The 21,508-nt window shown below is 43.3% G+C and overlaps 1 protein-coding gene and 1 long non-coding RNA gene across 2 annotated transcripts; both read right to left on the reverse strand.

Moving 5' to 3' along the window:
* Positions 1 to 2,665: 2,665 nt before the first annotated feature.
* LOC111610269 lies at positions 2,666 to 20,299 on the reverse strand. Its single transcript, XM_023343207.1, has 5 exons — positions 20,233 to 20,299; positions 18,505 to 18,644; positions 18,349 to 18,422; positions 18,193 to 18,257; positions 2,666 to 3,747 (listed from the first exon to the last, which is right to left on the reverse strand). The coding sequence occupies exons 3-5, from the start codon at positions 18,419 to 18,421 to the stop codon at positions 2,992 to 2,994; spliced, it is 894 nt and encodes a 297-aa protein (XP_023198975.1). The 5' UTR covers position 18,422; positions 18,505 to 18,644; positions 20,233 to 20,299; the 3' UTR covers positions 2,666 to 2,991.
* LOC111610270 lies at positions 6,346 to 7,691 on the reverse strand. The gene is made up of 4 exons (XR_002753559.1): positions 7,651 to 7,691; positions 7,362 to 7,536; positions 7,061 to 7,226; positions 6,346 to 6,404 (listed from the first exon to the last, which is right to left on the reverse strand). It is a non-coding gene; the product is annotated as an uncharacterized LOC111610270 (long non-coding RNA).
* Positions 20,300 to 21,508: the final 1,209 nt, after the last annotated feature.

Here is a 21,508-nt window from a genome sequence, read left to right on the forward strand (position 1 = left end):
ACCATCTGTGAACTGTTCCAAGAAGTATAGTTTATCTTGGTCATTGTCTGTTTTCTGCTCTATGGCATGTTCAAATGCTCTCATGAAGGACTTGAACTGCAGTGCATCACCTTTGAACACAGAAATGTCCTTTGTAGGTAGCTGCGAAAGCTGTTGTTGCTTTACTAGCAATTCAGTTATTGTGTTCTGCTTCTGCATGACTGACACAATGTCATTCCCTGTTTGTGTTCTAGAAGTTTGGTTTGAAACTGGCGGTGGTAGTTGTGGTATTTGTGTGCGCTGCACTTGTCTTGGTGCTTGAACATTCATTTTAGCATGTTGCGGTAGCGACATGCTAACTCTTTCCTTCTTTATGTTTCCACTTATTGATTTTTGCGCTGACACGTAACTACCTCTGTCATCTTCCAATGTTTCATACTCTTTAAGCACTTGTATTCTTGCTTGGCTTTCAGCTAATGCTGTCTCCAGTTCTAACTCTTCCTTTTCAGCTCTAATTCTCATTTCTTGGAATTCAAGCTCCCGTTTCTTTTTCAACGCTTCTTGACGTTTCATTAGAGCGGCATGCTCTGCTTCCTGACGGGCACGTGTGGACGATACACGTGAGGTGTTGGAAATGTTGCTTACATGAGAGTGTGCTTTAGCAACGTTACTGGCCCCTATCTGTGAAACACTGTCACTAGGCAAAACAGTATCTTCTTCTTCTGTCACTTGTTCAGTACGATCATCTAAGGGCAAGTTTTCCCTCTCTGTGGAATCATGCACTCCTGTCAGCCATCTCTTAGTTTCTTTCATGAAGCCTGTTATCTGATCCATTTTAGGTTCGTACCAATTGTTTTGGTCGTGAAATTTTTCATCTTCAGACAACAGACTGCAAACTTCAAAATTGAACCTATTAAACTCGTTTAGAGACTGTGCAAAATCACTCTCCATCGTAAGCTGAACACTTTCCACATTTTGAGCATCACACTTCAATGTCTCTATCTCTTTAATTTGTCTGGTTAGAGTGGCTAACGTTCGTCTTCTTAATCCTATGAACCGTTGTAATCTCTCCTCAGCGCCCTTCTCAGTTAGCTTGCGCTCTCTCCCCTGTTCCAATTTATCCTCGCCACGCGTGTCAGCAGCTCCGTCAGCCATCTTATAATCGCGGAGTTAATGTGCAGTAAGCAGGCACAAAGTTTAAAGCACTTACTTCAAAGTTGCCTTTCTTCTCTAACTGAGTGCAAACAGACTGTTCATATTTCACAAAAGCTCCACATTGACCGAATCCGTTACCTACGTGCACACGTGTCTCGGACAATTAACTGCATCCAGTGGAATTTTACTGACAGGCTTTAACTTCAATTTTCGTCAGAGCTCCTTCAATCATCCGTATGACGTCTTTTTCTTTACAATATTCAAATTTAAAGAAGCCTTTTCGTTACCTTTTCTAGGAGAATCATTCAAAGGGTTACCCGTTTCAAGTCCTTTTTTTTTTTTTTTTTTTTTTTTTTTTTTTCTCAGCGAGGCGCGAGCTTCTTTTCTCTTCAGCCGCGTTGTCCAGGCAAGAAGAAATGAGGCTCCATTAGCAAATTTTTTGACTTTATGTAGTGGCACTCTGCGTCCCAAAAGTTCGTTGTACCACCTTTGCAGTTTGTCTAGCAACAAATATTTGAATCACTCGACTGAAACCAAGTCTTCTTTTATGATGTTTACTTAAAGAACTCCAAAAATACACTTATAGAAAAAATGAAAGGCTCGGTACAGATCGGTCAAAAAATTGTGTTGCTTCCACCGTATCCAACTGCAATCTGCCCTCACACATGCATACGGGCAATGTTAATGTTATGCATTACGTAGTGGAAGCCAAAATTACTTTTCACAATAAAAGTATCCCTTTATATTAACTAAGTTATACATTTTAGAAAATATACTCAAAATGAATTTCTTAAAATTAAATTAAGCATATTTATACATTTTTAATCTAAATTATTATTCTATATGAATTCCCCATTAACTGGCTCTTACAAGCGGTTTGTTCAGCCAGGTTCCCCCATCAGCCATGGTGATGTAGTTTGGGTCGAACCAGAACCTCTTGTCCTCCATGCTCAGAGCCATGAGGGTCAAAGGAAACGTCCGGAAGTTTCTGGCCGATTCACTGATGACTGAAGCTGTGAAATACGTGGTGCACCAAGCTTCCCTCTCTGGAGACGGGATATACGCCATCTCTCCGAGGAAAATGTTTTTGAAATACTGAACACATCCGTTCAAGTGTTCTTCTTTTTCACTTTTTCCTTCCACAGCAGGTCTTATATCTCGGTAACTTTCCTTGTTCATTTGCTTATTGATATTTTGTTTAATGTTATCAACAGAGTCAGATTTCTTTTTCTTGTCCAGCTTCTTTCCAACAGGAAACACATAAAGACTTTCAGGGTCGACTTCATAAATCCAGTTATTGATCATCAGATGTGTGACTTGATTCTTTTCATTCTTTGCAAAGTGATGGATGATGTTTCTGATGTCACTTCCTGTTTGGATTGCAAAACATTTTTTCAGAATTTTGTTTTTTTTGTTATTATCTCTTTCTTCAAACTCAATAACTGTCTTGAATTTTCTTTCTTTGTTTTTTGTTCTCCAATGATAAAAACTGATGGGTCTGAATCTTTTTCACAGAGTTCTTGTGGTTTTATTTCTGGTGGACCTGGATGAAAGAATCCCCACGTCAAACTTTCAAGGATCCTGAAAGTTTCCTTGAATTTAGTTGCTTTATCAAGACCTGAAGGAATTTCCTTATAAACTTCTGGATCAATGAAGCTTTTGGTTCCTCTTTGTCGAGATGCTTATTGTCGTTTCCCTTTTTGTTTCCTCCGTCGCCCAGCAGCGCCGTCTGATTGGTGGGAACTTCCTTCCCGGTGCGGCGGCGGTCGTCCCTCCTCCTGATCTCTCCGGTCCGGCCGACGGTCAGAACCAGCTTCTTGGTGTGATCTCCAGATCTCCACCGCGCTCCATCCTGACTCAGGACGTCTCCCGTCTCCGCCACCTGGACGGCGGTCTTCCACAGGTGCAGCTCCGTCTCCAGGCCGGCTTCGTGCAGCGTCTGCAGCAGAGCTGGTGGGAAGCGGCGGTCCGATCCCACGCCGCAGGCCACCACTGCAGTGGTTTGGATCTTCTGGCCGATCCTGGAGGACCTTTAATGATCCTGGCCACGTCTCGGTAGCTGTACCCTGATATCCTCATCTCTCCTGAAGGCTCTCTGGCTCCGTGACCCACCAGAACCAGGCTGCTGCGTTCCGACAGAGGCGCCGCCTGACCTTTGACCTGCCGGACTCTGTGCTGGGGACGGACGGCGTGAAGCGAACTGACCGCTGGATGTTTGTGGTAGAGAGAAGCTGCAGCTGTTCTCACCACCTCATCGTCTGCTAACATGACGATCTGCTGCTGGTCAAACTCTACCAGGGGACCATCTGGGCTCGGGGCGGTTCTGGAGGTTCTGGAAACCGGGTCGGCTTCATGCGCTGCTTGATCCATCTGAGGGTTCTGCTGGTCGGGTTCTGACTCACAGACTGTCTGGTTGCAGAGGAGCTTTCTGCTGACCGGGAGACGCTGCTGCGGTTCCGACCCGTTTTCCTGCCCGGTGTTTCCGTCTGATGGGTCGGTGCTGCGGGTCGGAACCAGAACTTCCTGTGTGCAGCTGGGAGAGATCTCTGCAGCGCTTTGCAGCCGGTCCGCCATCGTCTGCTGGTCAGAACCAACCAAGAAGGCGTCCAGAACCTGGAAACCAAACAAGCTTTGGTCAGAACACAGGGAGGTTCTGCTGCGGTTCTGGACGGGATAAACCATCAGGTAAATACACAAAAACATTTAAATAAAAATGATTATTTTTATCTTAATTTAATCATATTTTTACTGATTATTTAAAATAAGTGCATGTAAAGTTTTTCACCAGGTTATAATAAATTTATTTTTGTAAAAACTTCATTTGTTGTGAATTTTGCTGCATGAACAAACTGAACAGGTTTTTATTTTTTACCGTGTCGTTGTGCAGGAAAAGATAAAACATTATGGATTTACATTAATATATTAAAATAAATAAAGTTATATTGTTTTAAAGTTCTTTTTAAGTCTATTTTGTTTAAGTTAAAGAAAAATTTCTTTTAATAAACCAGAAACTTTATTTGCTGCCACCTACAGGAATTTGACAGTAACAGCAGGTTTACAGTCAGTAAATAAACTTTATTAATATTTTATAAATGTTGTACACAAATACAGAAACATGATTAATATAAAACAATAAGACAATAAGAACAGCTGATAAAAACAGAACATGTTTACACGTCATGTTTCTATAATTTAAACTCTGAGATTAAGTTTTATTAATATTATTCTCTACATGTAAAATGTTTGTTTTCTTTTCTAAATAGTAAAAACTGACATAATAATGAATGAGGCAAATAGAAAAAGTAAATAAAGTGCTTTTATTTTGAATACTGGATTGCAGGAAGTGTCCTTGGTAAACGGCCTGAGGAGTTTTTCATCAAGTCCAGAGGACTCCAAACATTCACACACACATTTATACACACATCCACACACACACATTTACACACACATCCACACACACACATTTACACACACATCCACACACACGCACACACATTCAGGTGCTTTGTAATGTGGCAACTATCTTAGCAGCTGTTACAGAAGAGAAGGTCAGAGGTCACCTGACTGAATGACTATAGCTACACTGTTAGACCTTTTATTGTAATTTTACCATTCTACAGTACCTTTACTGTTATGATATTTCACAGTTCATTTTTACTGAGTGTGCTTTACAGTTATAACTGCATTACTGTAAATGTAGTTTCTAGTATAATACAGTAATTGTATTTTATAGTAAAGCTGGTCTACTGTAAACTTGTTTCACAACATAATGTCAGAGTTTTACTGTAAATTAAAGTTTACATTTCTTTAAGATAAGAATACTTTACCATAAACCGAAAAATTTCATAAAAGAAATTTTAGTCCAAGTACTGTGAATAACAGGTATTTATTTTCAGCAGATTTGTAGAAATAAAATCCATTTACATATTCGCAATGTCATAAAAAACAATGTCACAATACAATATAATCACTGTTAGCCTTTGCTGTATTTATTACAGTTAAATACCACAAAATGCCCAGTAAAACTACCATAAATAGGGTGACCATATTTTCAGTTGGGAAAACCAGGACACCTTGTAGCGAGGGGGGAGGGGGGGGGGTCTGAAAGCGGGGAAACTCTTTTGTAAATAGTAGGTAAACATACATTTGCGCTTTCGTATGTTGTTGGCTACTGACAGCCACGCTATCTATCTTCTGATTAAGAACAGGGCTGCCCGCACTGACGCGGCTCAGGGATTACGTCACACGCAGGGCCGTGCGCAGTGCCCTAGTGCCTGTAAATATAATGTTCCAATGAAGGTAATTTAAAAAACAGGACATTTCCTCACTTTCTAAAAAAAACCCGGGACGCCCGGGACAGGACGTGAAATACGGACATGTCCCGGGAAATACGGACGTTTGGTCACCATACCATAAGACATCTTTACAAGTAGTTACTGTAGTTTGCATTGCATTATGGGTAAAGTACATAGTATTACAGTAACTTACTGTATGTTTTGAAGTTGCAGTAATTTACTGTTTACACATTGCAGTAGTGGTACTGTACTGATAATATACAGTAAGAATTATATTTGATTTCCAACCGTCATCATAGCTGCTTCATCGTGGTTCCCTGTTTCTGTATTTTTACTCCTTTAGTGGTTAACATATTTTTAAGGCAGAAAGAGAGCATGTACTTTTGTTTTTTTCACATCCTAGCTAACATTAATATGCAGTTTATCTAGCTACGTCATCAAGAGTGGCTTCGCTTCCGACTGTTTTCTGATGACGTTTGTTTTAAACTCCGAAGCTTTTCTCTCCAAGTGCAGCTCTGTCTCCGTGCTGTGGGCTCACACTGCTTCAGCTCTTCAAGACAGGTAAAAAAACACTTCTTAGAAAACTGTTTGAAGCCAAAACCTAGTCTGGAAATGTACATTTTAGATGGAGTTAACGTAGCTTATAGCATCATGCTATAACTTAGCATTATAGCATGAGCTGGTTTGTGCTGGACACTGCTGGTTAGCCTGGTAAAATAACGTTACCTTTACGTTACTAACTCTGGTGTTTTATATATCAGGCATATTGCAACGTTATAATAACAGGTGTTTATTTTCAGCAGATTTGTAGAAATAAAATCCATTTACATATTCGCAATGTCATAAAAAACAATGTCACAATACAATATAATGTGCTGTAAAACAACAAAACCATAGAACACATTTCCTACATCAGAAGAACTTTTATTCCATTCGTCAAACAAAATCAGTGGGATCCATCTTGTGGAAGCTGAACTGTAAAGAATAAGACAGACAATGTGGGAGGTCATGAGATGGTCAGGAAGTTACCTACGTTTTCAAATCGACAGGAAGTTGACAAATTAAGCTGAAGTGACAATGTTCACATGCATAAAATCTTTGTCATAAAGCAGCATTAAGTTGATAATTTGTTTAAAAAAAATCAATTGGACTGAAGTGATAATAGAAGCTGCATAAAGAATGAGCAGGACTGGCTTCACTTCAGGTTTTTGGATTGTTTATGGCAAAAGCAGTCAGTCAGTCTTCAGTAATTCAAAAGATTGCGTCCTACAAATGTCCCCAAGGGGACGATGAAGTACAACAATCTTTTTAGTCATTTTGTTGGTGCTGACGGATTACTGCAAAGGTGTGCCTAATAAACTGAAAACTGCATAGTATAAAAATACACCACACTTAAACGACTACACACTTATACATTTCTGTGATTTATTAAGAGATGCAGCGACATCCACTTTTTACCACGGACACAGAAAAGATGCAGGCTACTCTAAAGGGCTATTGTGTAGGAATCACATGGCATTTATAAATAATCATTAAAATCATATTAAAAAGGCTAAAGTAAAGTCAGAGCATGCAAGATAGGAGGAAAAGACAACAAAATAATAAACATTTACATTTGGTAAAATACTTACCTAGTTGGAAGTCCTCCATTCAAATTCAGCAAGTTGTTGGAAGAAGGTGGTGATCTGGGAGTTGACACTGACTACTTTCCTCTTGACAAGACTTCCCGTCTTGCGGCTTGTATCGACTTTGGCTGTGCATTTGGTACCAACATCTGGATTGATCCTCACAAAGAATCTTTTAACAGAAATAAAATAGATTAATTGTATTTTTTAATGAAGACGTACAATACAGCAATCAGCTATGGTTCTTCATCATCAGTCAAACTGTCATTAAATTTAATTCATAAATGGCTTGGTGTAGAGTACTTACCGTTGTATCATCTCCAGCGTGGTGGATGCCGACTCCTGATACTCCAGATTGAAGACAGAATATGACCCAAAAACGACAGCAAGGATGCTGGCAAAGTCATGCAGTTGCTCAGGCTGGAAAAATACCTTCTCCTCCATACTGACCATCCACCGGGTTGCAGACATCGAGCTATTTCCTAAAATAGACAAACCCTTGTCAGGCTAACGCTAGTGAGTAAAAGTACAGACTACCATAACAATTACATACATTGCTACGAAAAAATTATAGTGATAGAAAATATTCCTCTTACCAAGCATGATTACCCTTGGTGTAGTGGGGAAGGTCATTTCCATTTCAACAGACATCTTGGTGGAAGATACCTTTAAAACATAAAAGGAATACTCTCTTAAATATGAATTACTGGTAGTAATTTATATTTAAAGGGCCAGTTCACCCAGATTACAACAGGTTTTTGAGAACCTCATCCCAGAGACTAGACTAGACTTTACCCCTACATCCTGCTACCACTCTGAAACAGCGGATGTGAATGACAGTTTGTGGGGCTAAATGCATTTTTTAAAGCATTACATTCCACAAGTGTTCAGTCTGACTTCTGCAATGGCGGTGACTCCTGTGCATATGTTACACAGCAGGAAATGATGGGCCGAGTCACTCCTCGTGCAGCATATTTATTCAGTTTAAACTGTAAAAAAGAAAATACAGCGGTTACAGTAGCGCTCACAACATCCGCTGCAACAAGCTGTCCTCTCTGCAATGGCGGACTCCTACAGCCTGCCAGAGCGTCACCCGCTGTTGTATGTGGTACTACAACAAATACACATGCTCTCTACTGACATCACTGTACATCTACATCCAACATACTTTCATTGACTCAACTGAACTCAAACCATACATAAGTTTAAAACACATGTTGCGGCCCTATTAAGCCGACCCACCGAGCCCACATAAGCGCGAGCCAAGCGTGAGCCGTTAGCCTCGCTACTTTAGCCTGGTGCTAACTCCTGCTTTATATCTAGCTCAGTAATGCAGCTATACTGAAGCGCCTTTGTTGTGTCATTCCGTACCCATCGGAGGCTACTGGCGTTACGAGCTATACATTCTAATACTCAGCTTACCTGTAAAAAAGAAAATACAGCGGTTACAGTAGCGCTCACAACATCCGCTGCAACAAGCTGTCCTCTCTGCAATGGCGGACTCCTACAGCCTGCCAGAGCGTCACCCGCTGTTGTATGTGGTACTGAGCGCCCTCCGATGGCGAAACCAAAACATTGTTAAATCTAATAAACATTAACTCTAATAAACATTGTTAACTCTAATAAATTCTAACGCTAGGCTGTGATCATCACCAAAAACAAAATGTGGGGGGGCTAGTTTCATGCCTCACTTTCCTAGTGCCACACTCTCCCCCACAAAATTAAATGTCTCCTGACATTTCTGGTTGCACAGTACACTCAACTATAAACTTGACACAGACCCACAGCCCATGGTCTCCAGAAGGCATTACTCTCAATAACCTGAGTCTTAGTCACCTTGCAGTCCCTCTGAACCAAAGTCGGCTGACCTAAAGTGTCATAACTCAGTACAAGCGGTTTTTGACTTTGTCTATGGGGTCGCTGTCTCACAGAGTCAGTCTCACCTTTGTTGGCAGCTGAAATGTCAATCACTGCCTCACCGCTCTCTGACCTCCCAAGGTCAATGTCAGGGCCGTCCTCTTCGCTCTGTAGTGGCACATCCTCTTCGCTCTGTAGTGGCACATCCTCTTCGCTCTGTAGTGGCACGTCCTCTTCGCTCTGTAGTGGCACATCCTCTTCGCTCTGTAGTGGCACATCCTCTTCTTGAACGTGAAGACTTGTTTCAGGCTGGAACGGCTCCGCCAAAGGGTTGAGTGGAGTCTGCCGCCGTCTTCCTGGAACATCTCGGAAGTACCACTGGTACGTGCCGCTGTGGTCATCATCTGATGTGTCACTATTTCCTAGATGTTGCTCTACACGTGGACGTCTCAGCTTTTTCTTTGTAACAGTCGAAGCATCTTTTCGGGGCTGAACAGTCTGTGTTGATGGCTTTTCAAGTGGTAGGAAGTCGCAGGGCAGTAGGAGGTTCCTGTGCACCACCTTGTCTCTCCCTCGACCAGTTTCAGGGCAGATTCGATACACCGGGCTATCATCTGCCTTTCTCTCCATCACTTTGTAGATCTGGTTCTCCCAATAAGATTGGATCTTCGCAGGTCCACCTCTGGGAGTGAGGTTTCGGAGGAGGACTCTGTCACCAGGCTGAAGATCTCTCCCTTTCACTCTCCTATCATAGTATGCTTTCCCTCGAGCAGCTTCCTTGGTAGCCGTCTTGGAAGCTACTGTGTAAGCCTCCTGCATTCTCTTCTTCCAGCAGCTAACATAGTCATCATAGTCCACATGAGTTTCATCTTTTCTCAGATTGAAGAGCAGATCGATAGGCAGGCGGGGGGAACGTCCGAAGATGAGGTAATATGGGGCGTAGCCTGTTGCCTCGCCCTTCGTACAGTTGTACGCATGGACAACCTTAGCCAATGACTCTTTCCAATCCTCCTTCTCCTTGTCCTCCAGGGTTCGTAACATGGACAACAGGGTACGGTTGAATCTCTCCACCTGTCCATTACCCTGTGGATGGTAGGGTGTCGTATGAGAACCCTGGATACCTGAGAGTTCTTTCAACCGTGCCATGAGCTTGTTGTCAAATTCTTTACCCATGTCATGGTGAAGTCTGGTCGGGAAGCCAAACTTGAGTGCAAAGTCATTGAACAGCTTGTCAGCGACAGTTTTAGCTGCTTTGTTCTTTGTCGGGTAAGCTTGGGCGAACCTCGTGAAGTGATCCATGACAACTAGTATATATTCATAGCCATGCTTGCACTTTTCCAGGTGGAGGAAGTCTATGGATACCAGTTGGAACGGGTAAGTTGACTGGATCGAGGTCAGAGGAGCACAGTTCTGCTTACTCGGCTTCTTCTTCTTGAGACACTCGCATTCTTTCGTAACAAAGTGTTCAATGTCTTTTGCCATCTGCGGCCAGTAAAACCTGTCTCTGATCAGGGCAAGTGTTCTTTCCACCCCTAAATGGCCCATGTCTTTATGGAGCTCTTTGAAAACCAGGGGATGATAGGCTTTAGGGACCAATAGCTGCTCTCGGTGAGCTGTTTTGCGGTGCAGGATACCATGTTGGTCGACGTGGAGCTTCAACCACTGCCTGAGTAATGTAGTTACTGCAGGAACCTCAGACTTCACCTCGATCCTACTTGGTCTCCTACCCTGTGACTTGTACCAGAGCACTCTTGACAAGACCTCATCTGCTTCCTGGGCGGTGCGGATCTTGTCTGGTGTAAGAGGCTGATTGGTGTTAGAATCTTTGATCAGCTTCAGAGCACTAACCTGGATAACACCAATGCCTTGACACGGGTAACTCTGCTCCACCACCACAGACTCCATAGATGCGCTTATGGCTTCCTGTCCCACTTCAGCTGTACAGCTCTTCATGTAACTGTCAATGTCCAACGGCATTCGCGACAGGCCATCAGCGTCGGTGTTGGTTTTGCCTGGACGGTAGCGGATGGTGAAGTTATAGCTGGCCAGCTCTGCGACCCATCTGTGACCTGTGGCATTGAGCTTTGCCGTAGTGAGCACATATGTTAGCGGGTTATTATCTGTGTACACCACAAATGATGGTGCATGGTACAGATAATCTCGGAAACGTTCACATATGGCCCACTTCATTGCCAAAAACTCTAATTTGCCAGAGTGCAGGTGGTACTTTTTCTCTGCTGGACTCAAGGTGCGGGAACCATATGCTATAACTCTCATCTTGCCTTGCTGTCGCTGGTATAAGACTGCACCTAACCCAACTTGAGATGCATCACAATGTAACACAAAGGGCTCTGTAAAGTCGGGGTACCCAAGGACAGGAGGTCTGGTAAGTGCATCTATGAGCTGGCTCAATGTCTCTTGGTGGGCGCTAGTCCATTGAATGGGTGACCGTGAAGGTAAGTGGCCTCTACTTTTCTTCACCCCCTTCCTAGTCTTGTCACCTGGGACTGAAACAGAGTTCTCAGAGGATGGAGGACTAAGCAGGCTATAGAGTGGATGGGCTATGCGGGAGAAGTTGGCGATGAAAGGCCTATAATAAGAGAGAAAACCAAGCATTTGACGTACCTCTCCGACAGTTGCAGGTGTTTTTTCCTTTAAGGCCATCACCGGGGCCAGCTCTGCTGGGTCCATTGTGTAACCCTGGCCTGTAACTAGCTTGCCCAAAAACTTGACACTTCTCCTGAACAGGTCACATTTCTTTGGAGTCAGCTTAACACCATGCTCCCTGTAACGCTGGAGGACAAGGCGGATGTGCTCTAGGTGTTCTTCAAAATTGCTGCTGTGCACCAGGTTGTCGTCCAGGTACGGAAGGCAAATAGTGTCTCTGAGACCTGCCATGCAATGTTCTATGCTCCTCTGGAACTCAGCGGGTGCGGAGCTCAGGCCAAAGGGAATGCGCACCCATTGGTAGAGCCCCCAGGGTGTGATGAAGGCGGTTAAGGGGCGGCTCTCATCATCCAAAAAACCCTGGTGGTACGCCTTGCCTTGGTCTAACACTGAAAACCAGGAGCTCCCGCCCAGTGCATCCAGCATGTCCTGAATTCTTGGTATTGGATGACGGTCCGGAACTGACTTGCGGTTGAGCTCTCTGAAGTCACAACAAAGCCGAAGAGTACCATCCTTCTTACGGACACACACCACCGGTGATGAGTAGGGAGACCTTGATGGTGTGATCCAGCCTTTGTTAAGTAGATCCTGCAGATACTCTTTTACTTCATTGTGGAGAGGTTTTGGGACCGACATGTAGGTTTTCTTTACAGGACTTGTGTCATGAAGGGTTATATGCATTTTCAGGGAAGGGATACAGCCCACATCATCACGGTCGTATGCAAATGCCTCACATTCTTCCCGCAACATCATCTTCGCAGCTGTTTGTTGACTTTCTGTCAAGTGTTGAAGATCCACTGGTGGATCCCATGACTTTGGTCTCGGTTGAATGTTGTCTGACTGTGTGTTATTCGGGATGTGTGACTTTAACTTTGAACTCTGTTTTTCCTCTTGTGTCCACTCATTTACTTTTGTCTGGATGTCTGCTGCATATACAGTCTTTATTGGTTCAAGACGTCCGATCACTTTACGACTCATTAAATAAATGGTGTGGTCTGTGGTGTTAGTCACTGGGATGGGCACATATGGCACTTTTCTGTCTGGAATTTGCACCAGTACGTCACTGAACATGACGCCCTCTGGTGGTGAGTCAACCATGTCAGCTAAAAAAAACATGTCTTGACCCAGAGCATGTGGACTAACATGTGCCCGTGCATAGACTGTGGTAACTTGGTTTGCTCTCAAAGGCACTCTCTTTACTCCCGTCCTTACCACACCTGCCTCTGAGTCTTTTTTGCTGTTCTGCACCAGTCTGACAACATTATGTGCAGTTTGTACAGTTATTTCAAATGCTTTACTTACATAGTGTGCAAGTTGTTTTCTTCCACCTTTGGTCTTTACTTCTCTTCTGTTGACAACCGCCTCAATAACATTGTAGCCAATGATGGGATCACTGGCCACGGCTGGGTCACTGGCTACCAATATTGGCACTTGCAACTCACTGGTTGGGAAGCAATCACTGTTTAGTCTGAAGCTGACTTCTATCCAGCCAGTGTAGGGGATGGTTGTGTCATTTGCAGCAAACACTGTGAGTGTCTCATTATCTAACAGTTCTGACACCGGTCTGACAACTGTGTGGGGAAGGTGGTTCTGCCGCCAGTTTTCATTTACAATGCTGGACTGTGCCCCTGAATCCCACAATACTTTGACTGGATGGTTGTCCATAAAACAGTTAACAGTACAGCGGTTTCCCACCAGGCTTACTAACCTTGACTTGCGTTGAGGGGGTAGATAATGAACTTCAGTTACAGCTGATAAGGCAGCAACTGGTATTTCATTGGAGGATGGTGGTGGGCTTGACTGCTCATTATGGGACCGTGGATCCTGGACTACTGCTGGTCCCACCTCAGTAGCCCTTCCTCGTTTCCCATCAACGGTCTCGGTGCTCGGCATCCACGAGAGTAGTGGCCCTCCCGCCCACATTTGAAACAGTGCATACAGTTGTCTCCTTTTCCCTCTTCTCTGCACTTCTTACAGCCTTTTTGTCTTTGTTTTGGTGCCATGGTGTGGGAACTGGTTTCCATAGCAGCCACAAACATCTCTTTCATTTCTTTGCGAAGTTCTTCTATGATCTGCTGTGGGTCTGTTTTAGTCTCTTTATTTTTAACTGTTTTCACAGCCACTGTAATGGGGGATTCTTTGGGTTTCGGGTGGCTTTGAACAGATGTCAGGGCTGTCTGGCACGCTGTTTGGAGCTCTTGTACCTTGGGAATCTTGACTGCAGTGGACCTTCTTCGTTTCTCCAATCTTTCATTTTCTAGTTTTGAAGCTTCGTTAACTTTCTCAATCAGTTCTTCATCTGTTATGGTCATATTACTTAGGAAAGGCAGCAACTGATACTTAATGGAGTCACTGAGTAGCCCAGTTTCAATGGAGCGGAGAAACTTACGCTGAATTGTGGTTCTGCTGTACAGTTCATCGGTCTCCTCATTTGCTGCTTTCCAGAGAAGTTTTTCTTTGAGCTCGATAGCACGAAATACAAAATTTAGGGCAGTTTCTTTGGGTTCTTGGGAGATGTTGAGAAGCTGATGGTAAAGTTCAGTGGGGCTATCGACCCGGTAGTGTCCCTTTAGTATGGTGAGCAGTTTGCTAAGGGTTAACCCACGTTTTATCTCCAACATGTCTCTTAGGGGCATTCCTGGGCTGATGGCCCTAATTACTGCTTCAACTACTTCAACCTCGGAGTGTCCTTTTTCAATCCCATTTTCGATCTGGCGTACTAAACTGAGGTAGGACAGCTTATCCTTCTGCCCACTCTCTCCAATCTGCCCAGAGATTTTAAACTCCCTCCTCAATGTTACCTCCTGCAGAGCTTGTTTTGGCTCTGGTCGGGTTTTGAGTGGATAATCTGTTGCCTGGACTGAAGGGGTGCATGGAATAGTGTCCTCAAGGTCTATCTGTGACACAGACTTTTTAAATGAGGATTCCTCTTCGGACTGACACATTACTTTACTTAGTCTCTGGATATACGTGGTTGTTTCTTTATAAAACTGTTCCACTTGATCCCCTTCTTCACTTTTCTCTATCTCATCAAACATGTCCTCTGCCAATCTGATGAGTGTCCTTTTGGTTTTACTTTGAGGCTCTCCGCTGTCCAGGCCGGAACACTTCAGTCGCCTGCAGACGTCCACGAGATGCTCTCTTTCCAACTGCCACAAGGTTGCACTCACTCGATCGCGCAGAAGCTGTGCTGCTTCCATCTTTTTTTCTTTCTGGTTCGTCTCTTGTGAAGGAAGGTGGTTGGTGATGGTGTTGATTCACTAGCGCCACCTCCTGGCTGGCTCGCCAAAATATGTTACACAGCAGGAAATGATGGGCCGAGTCACTCCTCGTGCAGCATATTTATTCAGTTTAAACTGTAAAAAAGAAAATACAGCGGTTACAGTAGCGCTCACAACATCCGCTGCAACAAGCTGTCCTCTCTGCAATGGCGGACTCCTACAGCCTGCCAGAGCGTCACCCGCTGTTGTATGTGGTACTACAACAAATACACATGCTCTCTACTGACATCACTGACATCACTGTACATCTACATCCAACATACTTTCATTAACTCAACTGAACTCAAACCATACATAAGTTTAAAACACATGTTGCGGCCCTATTAAGCCGACCCACCGAGCCCACATAAGCGCGAGCCAAGCGTGAGCCGTTAGCCTCGCTACTTTAGCCTGGTGCTAACTCCTGCTTTATATCTAGCTCAGTAATGCAGCTATACTGAAGCGCCTTTGTTGTGTCATTCCGTACCCATCGGAGGCTACTGGCGTTACGAGCTATACATTCTAATACTCAGCTTACCTGTAAAAAAGAAAATACAGCGGTTACAGTAGCGCTCACAACATCCGCTGCAACAAGCTGTCCTCTCTGCAATGGCGGACTCCTACAGCCTGCCAGAGCGTCACCCGCTGTTGTATGTGGTACTGAGCGCCCTCCGATGGCGAAACCAAAACATTGTTAAATCTAATAAACATTAACTCTAATAAACATTGTTAACTCTAATAAATTCTAACGCTAGGCTGTGATCATCACCAAAAACAAAATGTGGGGGGGCTAGTTTCATGCCTCACTTTCCTAGTGCCACACATGTGGGACCTGAATGCAGAAAATGTTCTGAAGGAAGCAGGACATTGCTCTATTCCACATGCAAACCGATAATTAGCTGTGTGTTGATGTTTCTTCACATGACTACAAAATTCTGTAAATTCTGAAGTACAAATGCTGCAGAATTTACACCTGTACATAGTTGCACCTGTTAGTACTGACTTAACTTTAAATTTACAGGAGCATGGTTTAAACATGTGAACAGTCCTTATATGTAACCAGGGTTGGAAATTAACTTTTTTGTCCACCTGCCACTGTGGCTGAACCAACTCAAAAAATAACAGAAACTACTTTAATGTTTTTCACCTTTGTCCTCATTTACAGACTCTTATACACTATGTTGGAGATGTAATGGTACTTTAGCAGGCTAACCAGCTGTAGCAAGCTCAAAGTTATAGATTAGGTTAGCTGCTCCTCTACATTTCCAGACTATTTTGTGGCTTCAAATATGTTTGAAGAGCTTTTTACCTGTTGTCTTGTCTTTTGAAGAGATGAAGCTATGTTAGCAGTCAGCAGGACAGAACTGCACAGCCACTTGGAGGGAAAAAGCTTGGGAGTTAAAAAAAAAGGTCATCTGAAGAAAAGAAAAAAAAGAACAATGTTAGAAATTCATCCTTGCTGACCTACGTAGCTAATCTGCACTTTTAACATTTGCAAGATCATGGTTTAAACAAATGGGGGGGGGGATCAATTATCAGTTAAGGTTATATAAATACAAAGGATGTAGCAACAATGCTAACAGACACTCAGCACTGAGCTCATCTCAACCCAAAGCCGCCCAAGGAAGATTAAGCGGCAAAAGTCAAGCTAAAACCTTCAGCGGTAAAATTAGCACCTTAGCTAATGTTAACTCCGAACCAGCTCAAAAAATAACACCATCATATTTTCCTTTCTTTCACCTCATTTACAGACACGTAACTTATAACGTTGCAATATGCCAGTTATATAAAACACCAGAGTTAGTAACGTAAAGGTAACGTTATTTTACCAGGCTAACCAGCACAAACCAGCTCATGCTATAATGCTAAGTTATAGCATGATAGCATGATGCTATAAGCTACGTTAACTCCATCTAAAATGTACATTTCCAGACTAGGTTTTGGCTTCAAACAGTTTTCTAAGAAGTGGTTTCTTACCTGTCTTGAAGAGCTGAAGCAGTGTGAGCCCACAGCACGGAGACAGAGCTGCACTTGGAGAGAAAAGCTTCGGAGTTTAAAACAAACGTCATCAGAAAACAGTTGGAAGCGAAGCCACGCTTGATGACGTAGCTAGATAAACTGCATATTAATGTTAGCTAGGATGTGAAAAAAACAAAAGTACATGCTCTCTTTCTGCCTTAAAAATATGTTAACTACTAAAGGAGTAAAAATACAGAAACAGGGAACCACGATGAAGCAGCTATGATGACGGTTGGAAATCAAATATAATTCTTACTGTATATTATAAGTACAGTACCACTACTGTAATGTGTAAACAGTAAATTACTGCAACTTCAAAACATACAGTAAGTTACTGTAATACTATGTACTTTACCCATAATGCAATGCAAACTACAGTAACTACTTGTAAAGATGTCTTATGGTATGGTGACCAAACGTCCGTATTTCCCGGGACATGTCCGTATTTCACGTCCTGTCCCGGGCGTCCCGGGTTTTTTTTAGAAAGTGAGGAAATGTCCTGTTTTTTAAATTACCTTCATTGGACCATTATATTTACAGGCACTAGGGCACTGCGCACGGCCCTGCGTGTGACGTAATCCCTGAGCCGCGTCAGTGCGGGCAGCCCTGTTCTTAATCAGAAGATAGATAGCGTGGCTGTCAGTAGCCAACAACATACGAAAGCGCAAATGTATGTTTACCTACTATTTACAAAAGAGTTTCCCCGCTTTCAGACCCCCCCCCTCCCCCCTCGATACAACGTGTCCTGGTTTTCCCAACTGAAAATATGGTCACCCTATTTATGGTAGTTTTACTGGGCATTTTGTGGTATTTAACTGTAAAAAATACAGCAAAGGCTAACAGTGTATGATGACCGTTGGGAATCAAATATAATTCTTACTGTATATTATAAGTACAGTACCACTACTGTAATGTGTAAACAGTAAATTACTGCAAATTCAAAACATACAGTAAGTTACTGTAATACTATGTACTATACCCATAATGCAATGCAAACTACAGTAACTACTTGTAAAGATGTCTTATGGTAGTTTTACTGGGCATTTTGTGGTATTTAGCTGTAGAAAATACAGCAAAGGATAACAGTGTAGCATTAGCTCCGCCTACCTGACTGAATGACTATAGCTAGCATTAGCTCCTCCTACCTGACTGAATGATGTTAGCCAGCGTTAGCTCCTCCTACCTTACTGAATGACTATAGCAAGCATTAGCTCCTCCTACCTGACTGAATGACTATAGCTAGCATTAGCTCCTCCTACCTGACTGAATGACTATAGCTAGCGTTAGCTCCGCCTACCTGACTGAATGATGTTAGCCAGCGTTAGCTCCTCCTACCTTGGTGAGGAGATGTGCAGCTCTTCCTGCGACGTTCCTCTGAGGTTCAGCTTCTCCTCTCATCTCTGAAACATGAACACAGGTCAGAGGCTCCATCAGCTCTCTGCTGCAGATAGCAAGAAGTCAGAGGTCATTCTGACTATAAACTTTTCATACCAGACTGGTTGGTGAGGATGAGGAGGCTGAAGATGACCAGGAGTCTCCATGTCTGCCTCCATCCTGCCATCATGCTGCAGAAGAAGAAGAGGAAAGTGACGACCTGATGAATGTTGTCATGTAAAAACCTTCAGAGCTGCTTTAACTTTAACTGACCTGGAAACTGGAGAGTCCAGATGAGAGTCTGACTGGAACCAATGATGATGATGCTGGTGAAGAAGCGACTGACCCGCTGCGTGTTGAGTCTAGTTTATATCAGACTGGATCCTCCCACGGGGGGCGGAGCTTTAAACATGCTACAGAAAGATCAAAGGTCCTGAATCTAATAAAACTGAACAACTACAGTTCTCTCTGTAATAAAATCTCACACCTGTAAAAATGAGATTTTGGTTGTTTTAGGATAATATCTGTGTCTGATTAACTATTATTGTGCAGAATTATTATCCAACTGAATTAAAACTGAAAATCTTCCCATCTCACTTTGTCATCCGTTATAGTGAGAATAATAAACATAGAACTCAAAACTGCTGAATAAACATTTCAGACATTTAATAAATCAGTGTCGCCTCCCGTCTTCTCAGTGATAAACCTTCCATTCATAGATCCTGTCTGTTGCCGATCTGTTGCCGATCAGTTGCTGATCTGTTGCCGATCTGTTGCCGATCAGTTGCTGATCTGTTGCCGATCTGTTGACGATCTGTTGCCGATCTGTTGCCGATCAGTTGCCGATCTGTTGCCGATCTGTTGCCGATCAGTTGCCGATCTGTTGCTGATCTGTTGCCGATCTGTTGCTGATCTGTTGCCGATCTGTTGACGATCTGTTGACGATCTGTTGCCGATCTGTTGCCGATCAGTTGCCGATCTGTTGCCGATCAGTTGCCGATCTGTTGCTGATCTGTTGCCGATCAGTTGCTGATCTGTTGACGATCTGTTGCTGATCTGTTGCCGATCAGTTGCTGATCTGTTGCCGATCTGTTGCCGATCAGTTGCTGATCTGTTGCCGATCTGTTGACGATCTGTTGACGATCTGTTGCCGATCTGTTGCCGATCAGTTGCCGATCTGTTGCCGATCAGTTGCCGATCTGTTGCTGATCTGTTGCCGATCAGTTGCTGATCTGTTGACGATCTGTTGCTGATCTGTTGCCGATCAGTTGCTGATCTGTTGCCGATCTGTTGCCGATCTGTTGCCGATCAGTTGCTGATCTGTTGACGATCTGTTGCCGATCTGTTGATGATCTGTTGACGATCTGTTGCCGATCAGTTGCTGATCTGTTGCCGATCTGTTGACGATCTGTTGCCGATCTGTTGACGATCTGTTGCCGATCAGCGTTTGGTGCAGCAGCAACCACAGCCTCCCAGTTCAGAGACATTTTCTGGTTTCCATCACCGTAAATCTCCAGTTTCAGAAGGACCACAGGGTCTCAGTGGGGTTTAGGTCTGGTGAAAGGGAACTTCATTATTCTTTCATGTTTAAGGCCTTTACTGGTCGGCCACATAGCTGATTACTTTGATGCATGTTATGGATCATCATCCTGCATAAGAATCAAGGAGTCTTTTTCCTGAACCACTGCTTGAACAAACAGTCCTCTAAAAACTGACTGTAGGTTTGGGAGTTGATTTTGAGTTGATCTTCAACCCGAAAAGGTCCAACTAGTCATCTTTAATAACAGCAGCCCGTACCATAACCCCGCCTCCACCATGCAGGCATCTGATGTGAAGTGGAGCTCTGTACCCATCGCTGATCCATCCACAGGTCCAGCAAGGTTCACTCTCATCTCATCGGCCCATAAAACCTTTGAGAAATCTGTCTTCAGATCTGCTTCAGGCCAGTCTGGATGTTTCAGCTCTTGTGTTCAGAGGTTATCGGGTTTCAGCCTTCCTTACCTTGGCCATGTCTGGACATCTTCTGGGAACTCCAGGTAGGTTTCAGTTCTGGAAGATAACGGGTTCCTGGTCGCTTCATGTTTGAACTATCCCACCATTCCCTCGGCTCCTCAGTAATCTGAGGAAACATGGAGGACAACGGATTATGACTTATCTTTGTTTACACATCAGAAGAGTCTGATGCTGACTTACTGCTGAAACCAAAACTTTTCCCAACATGTTTTCAGTCAAAACCTAGAGATGAACTCTGGGTGTAGTGATGAACCTTCAGAGCCACATAAAGCCGGTTCCAAAGTGGGCCTTCTACCAGCTGCAGAACATTTCCAGGACCAGAGGATGAAAGTCTCAGATCAGAGAAACTCATCCAGGCGCTGCTCCGTTCTGGACCATTGATCACAGCTGATCAGAGAATGATTAGATTCAACAGATCGATGCAAAAATAAGTTATAGAAAATGATCAGAAGTTCAATGAATGAAAAACCAGCAATAAATAATCTTTTTAATTCATTAACGAGGAAGAACTTTGCAATCACTGATCATAACTTCCTTAATTATGAGAGCAAACCTGATGATAAAAATATTGATGTAATGTTAGACCAGAATCCAGGCTGAATTATTTCATTGAGAATGAATGTTGGCTAAGAGCATCACGATCAGTTACATGGAGAAACTCTGAGTTTCATCATGAAACCTCAACATCAGATCAAAACGTTTCTGAAGAGGAAACTGGACCAAAGTTCTGATCTGGTCCAGTTTCCCCAGTAAGAAGAGTCAGAGGCTGATGGTCGACCTCAACATCTACAGAACCAACCGGCAGCTTCTGATCCGACCGATCTGAGTCTGCAACCGCATGTGTGTGTGTGTGTGTGTGAAGGTGTGTGTGTGTGTGTGTGTGTGTGTGTGTGTATCAGCCTGCAGGATGGCCGCTGAAGCACTTTGCCTATCTGTCCTAGTTAAAGTTCTGCCTCTCATGATATGCAGCTGTCTAGTGTTCTGCCCACAAGCTTTCATCAAGCTAACAAAAGCGTAAAAATCCCAACTGACCTGAAACGAGACGCAGTTATTCTGACTCCATGTGAGACAAAAACATTTTCAGGTTTCTGTTCAAATATCAGATTATTTTCTGGATGGTGACTCAGCAGGTTTTCATTCTGTGTGGAAATCTGAGAGTTTTAATGTGGTGAATAAATGTGTGGATTATCGGAAAACTAATAATAAAAATACAAAAGACTTAACCTTTATTTAAACAGGCAGAACAGATTAAATACATTTTTTA

Source organism: Xiphophorus maculatus, chromosome 12, assembly GCF_002775205.1.
Source record: "Xiphophorus maculatus strain JP 163 A chromosome 12, X_maculatus-5.0-male, whole genome shotgun sequence".
Taxonomy (NCBI): domain Eukaryota; kingdom Metazoa; phylum Chordata; class Actinopteri; order Cyprinodontiformes; family Poeciliidae; genus Xiphophorus; species Xiphophorus maculatus.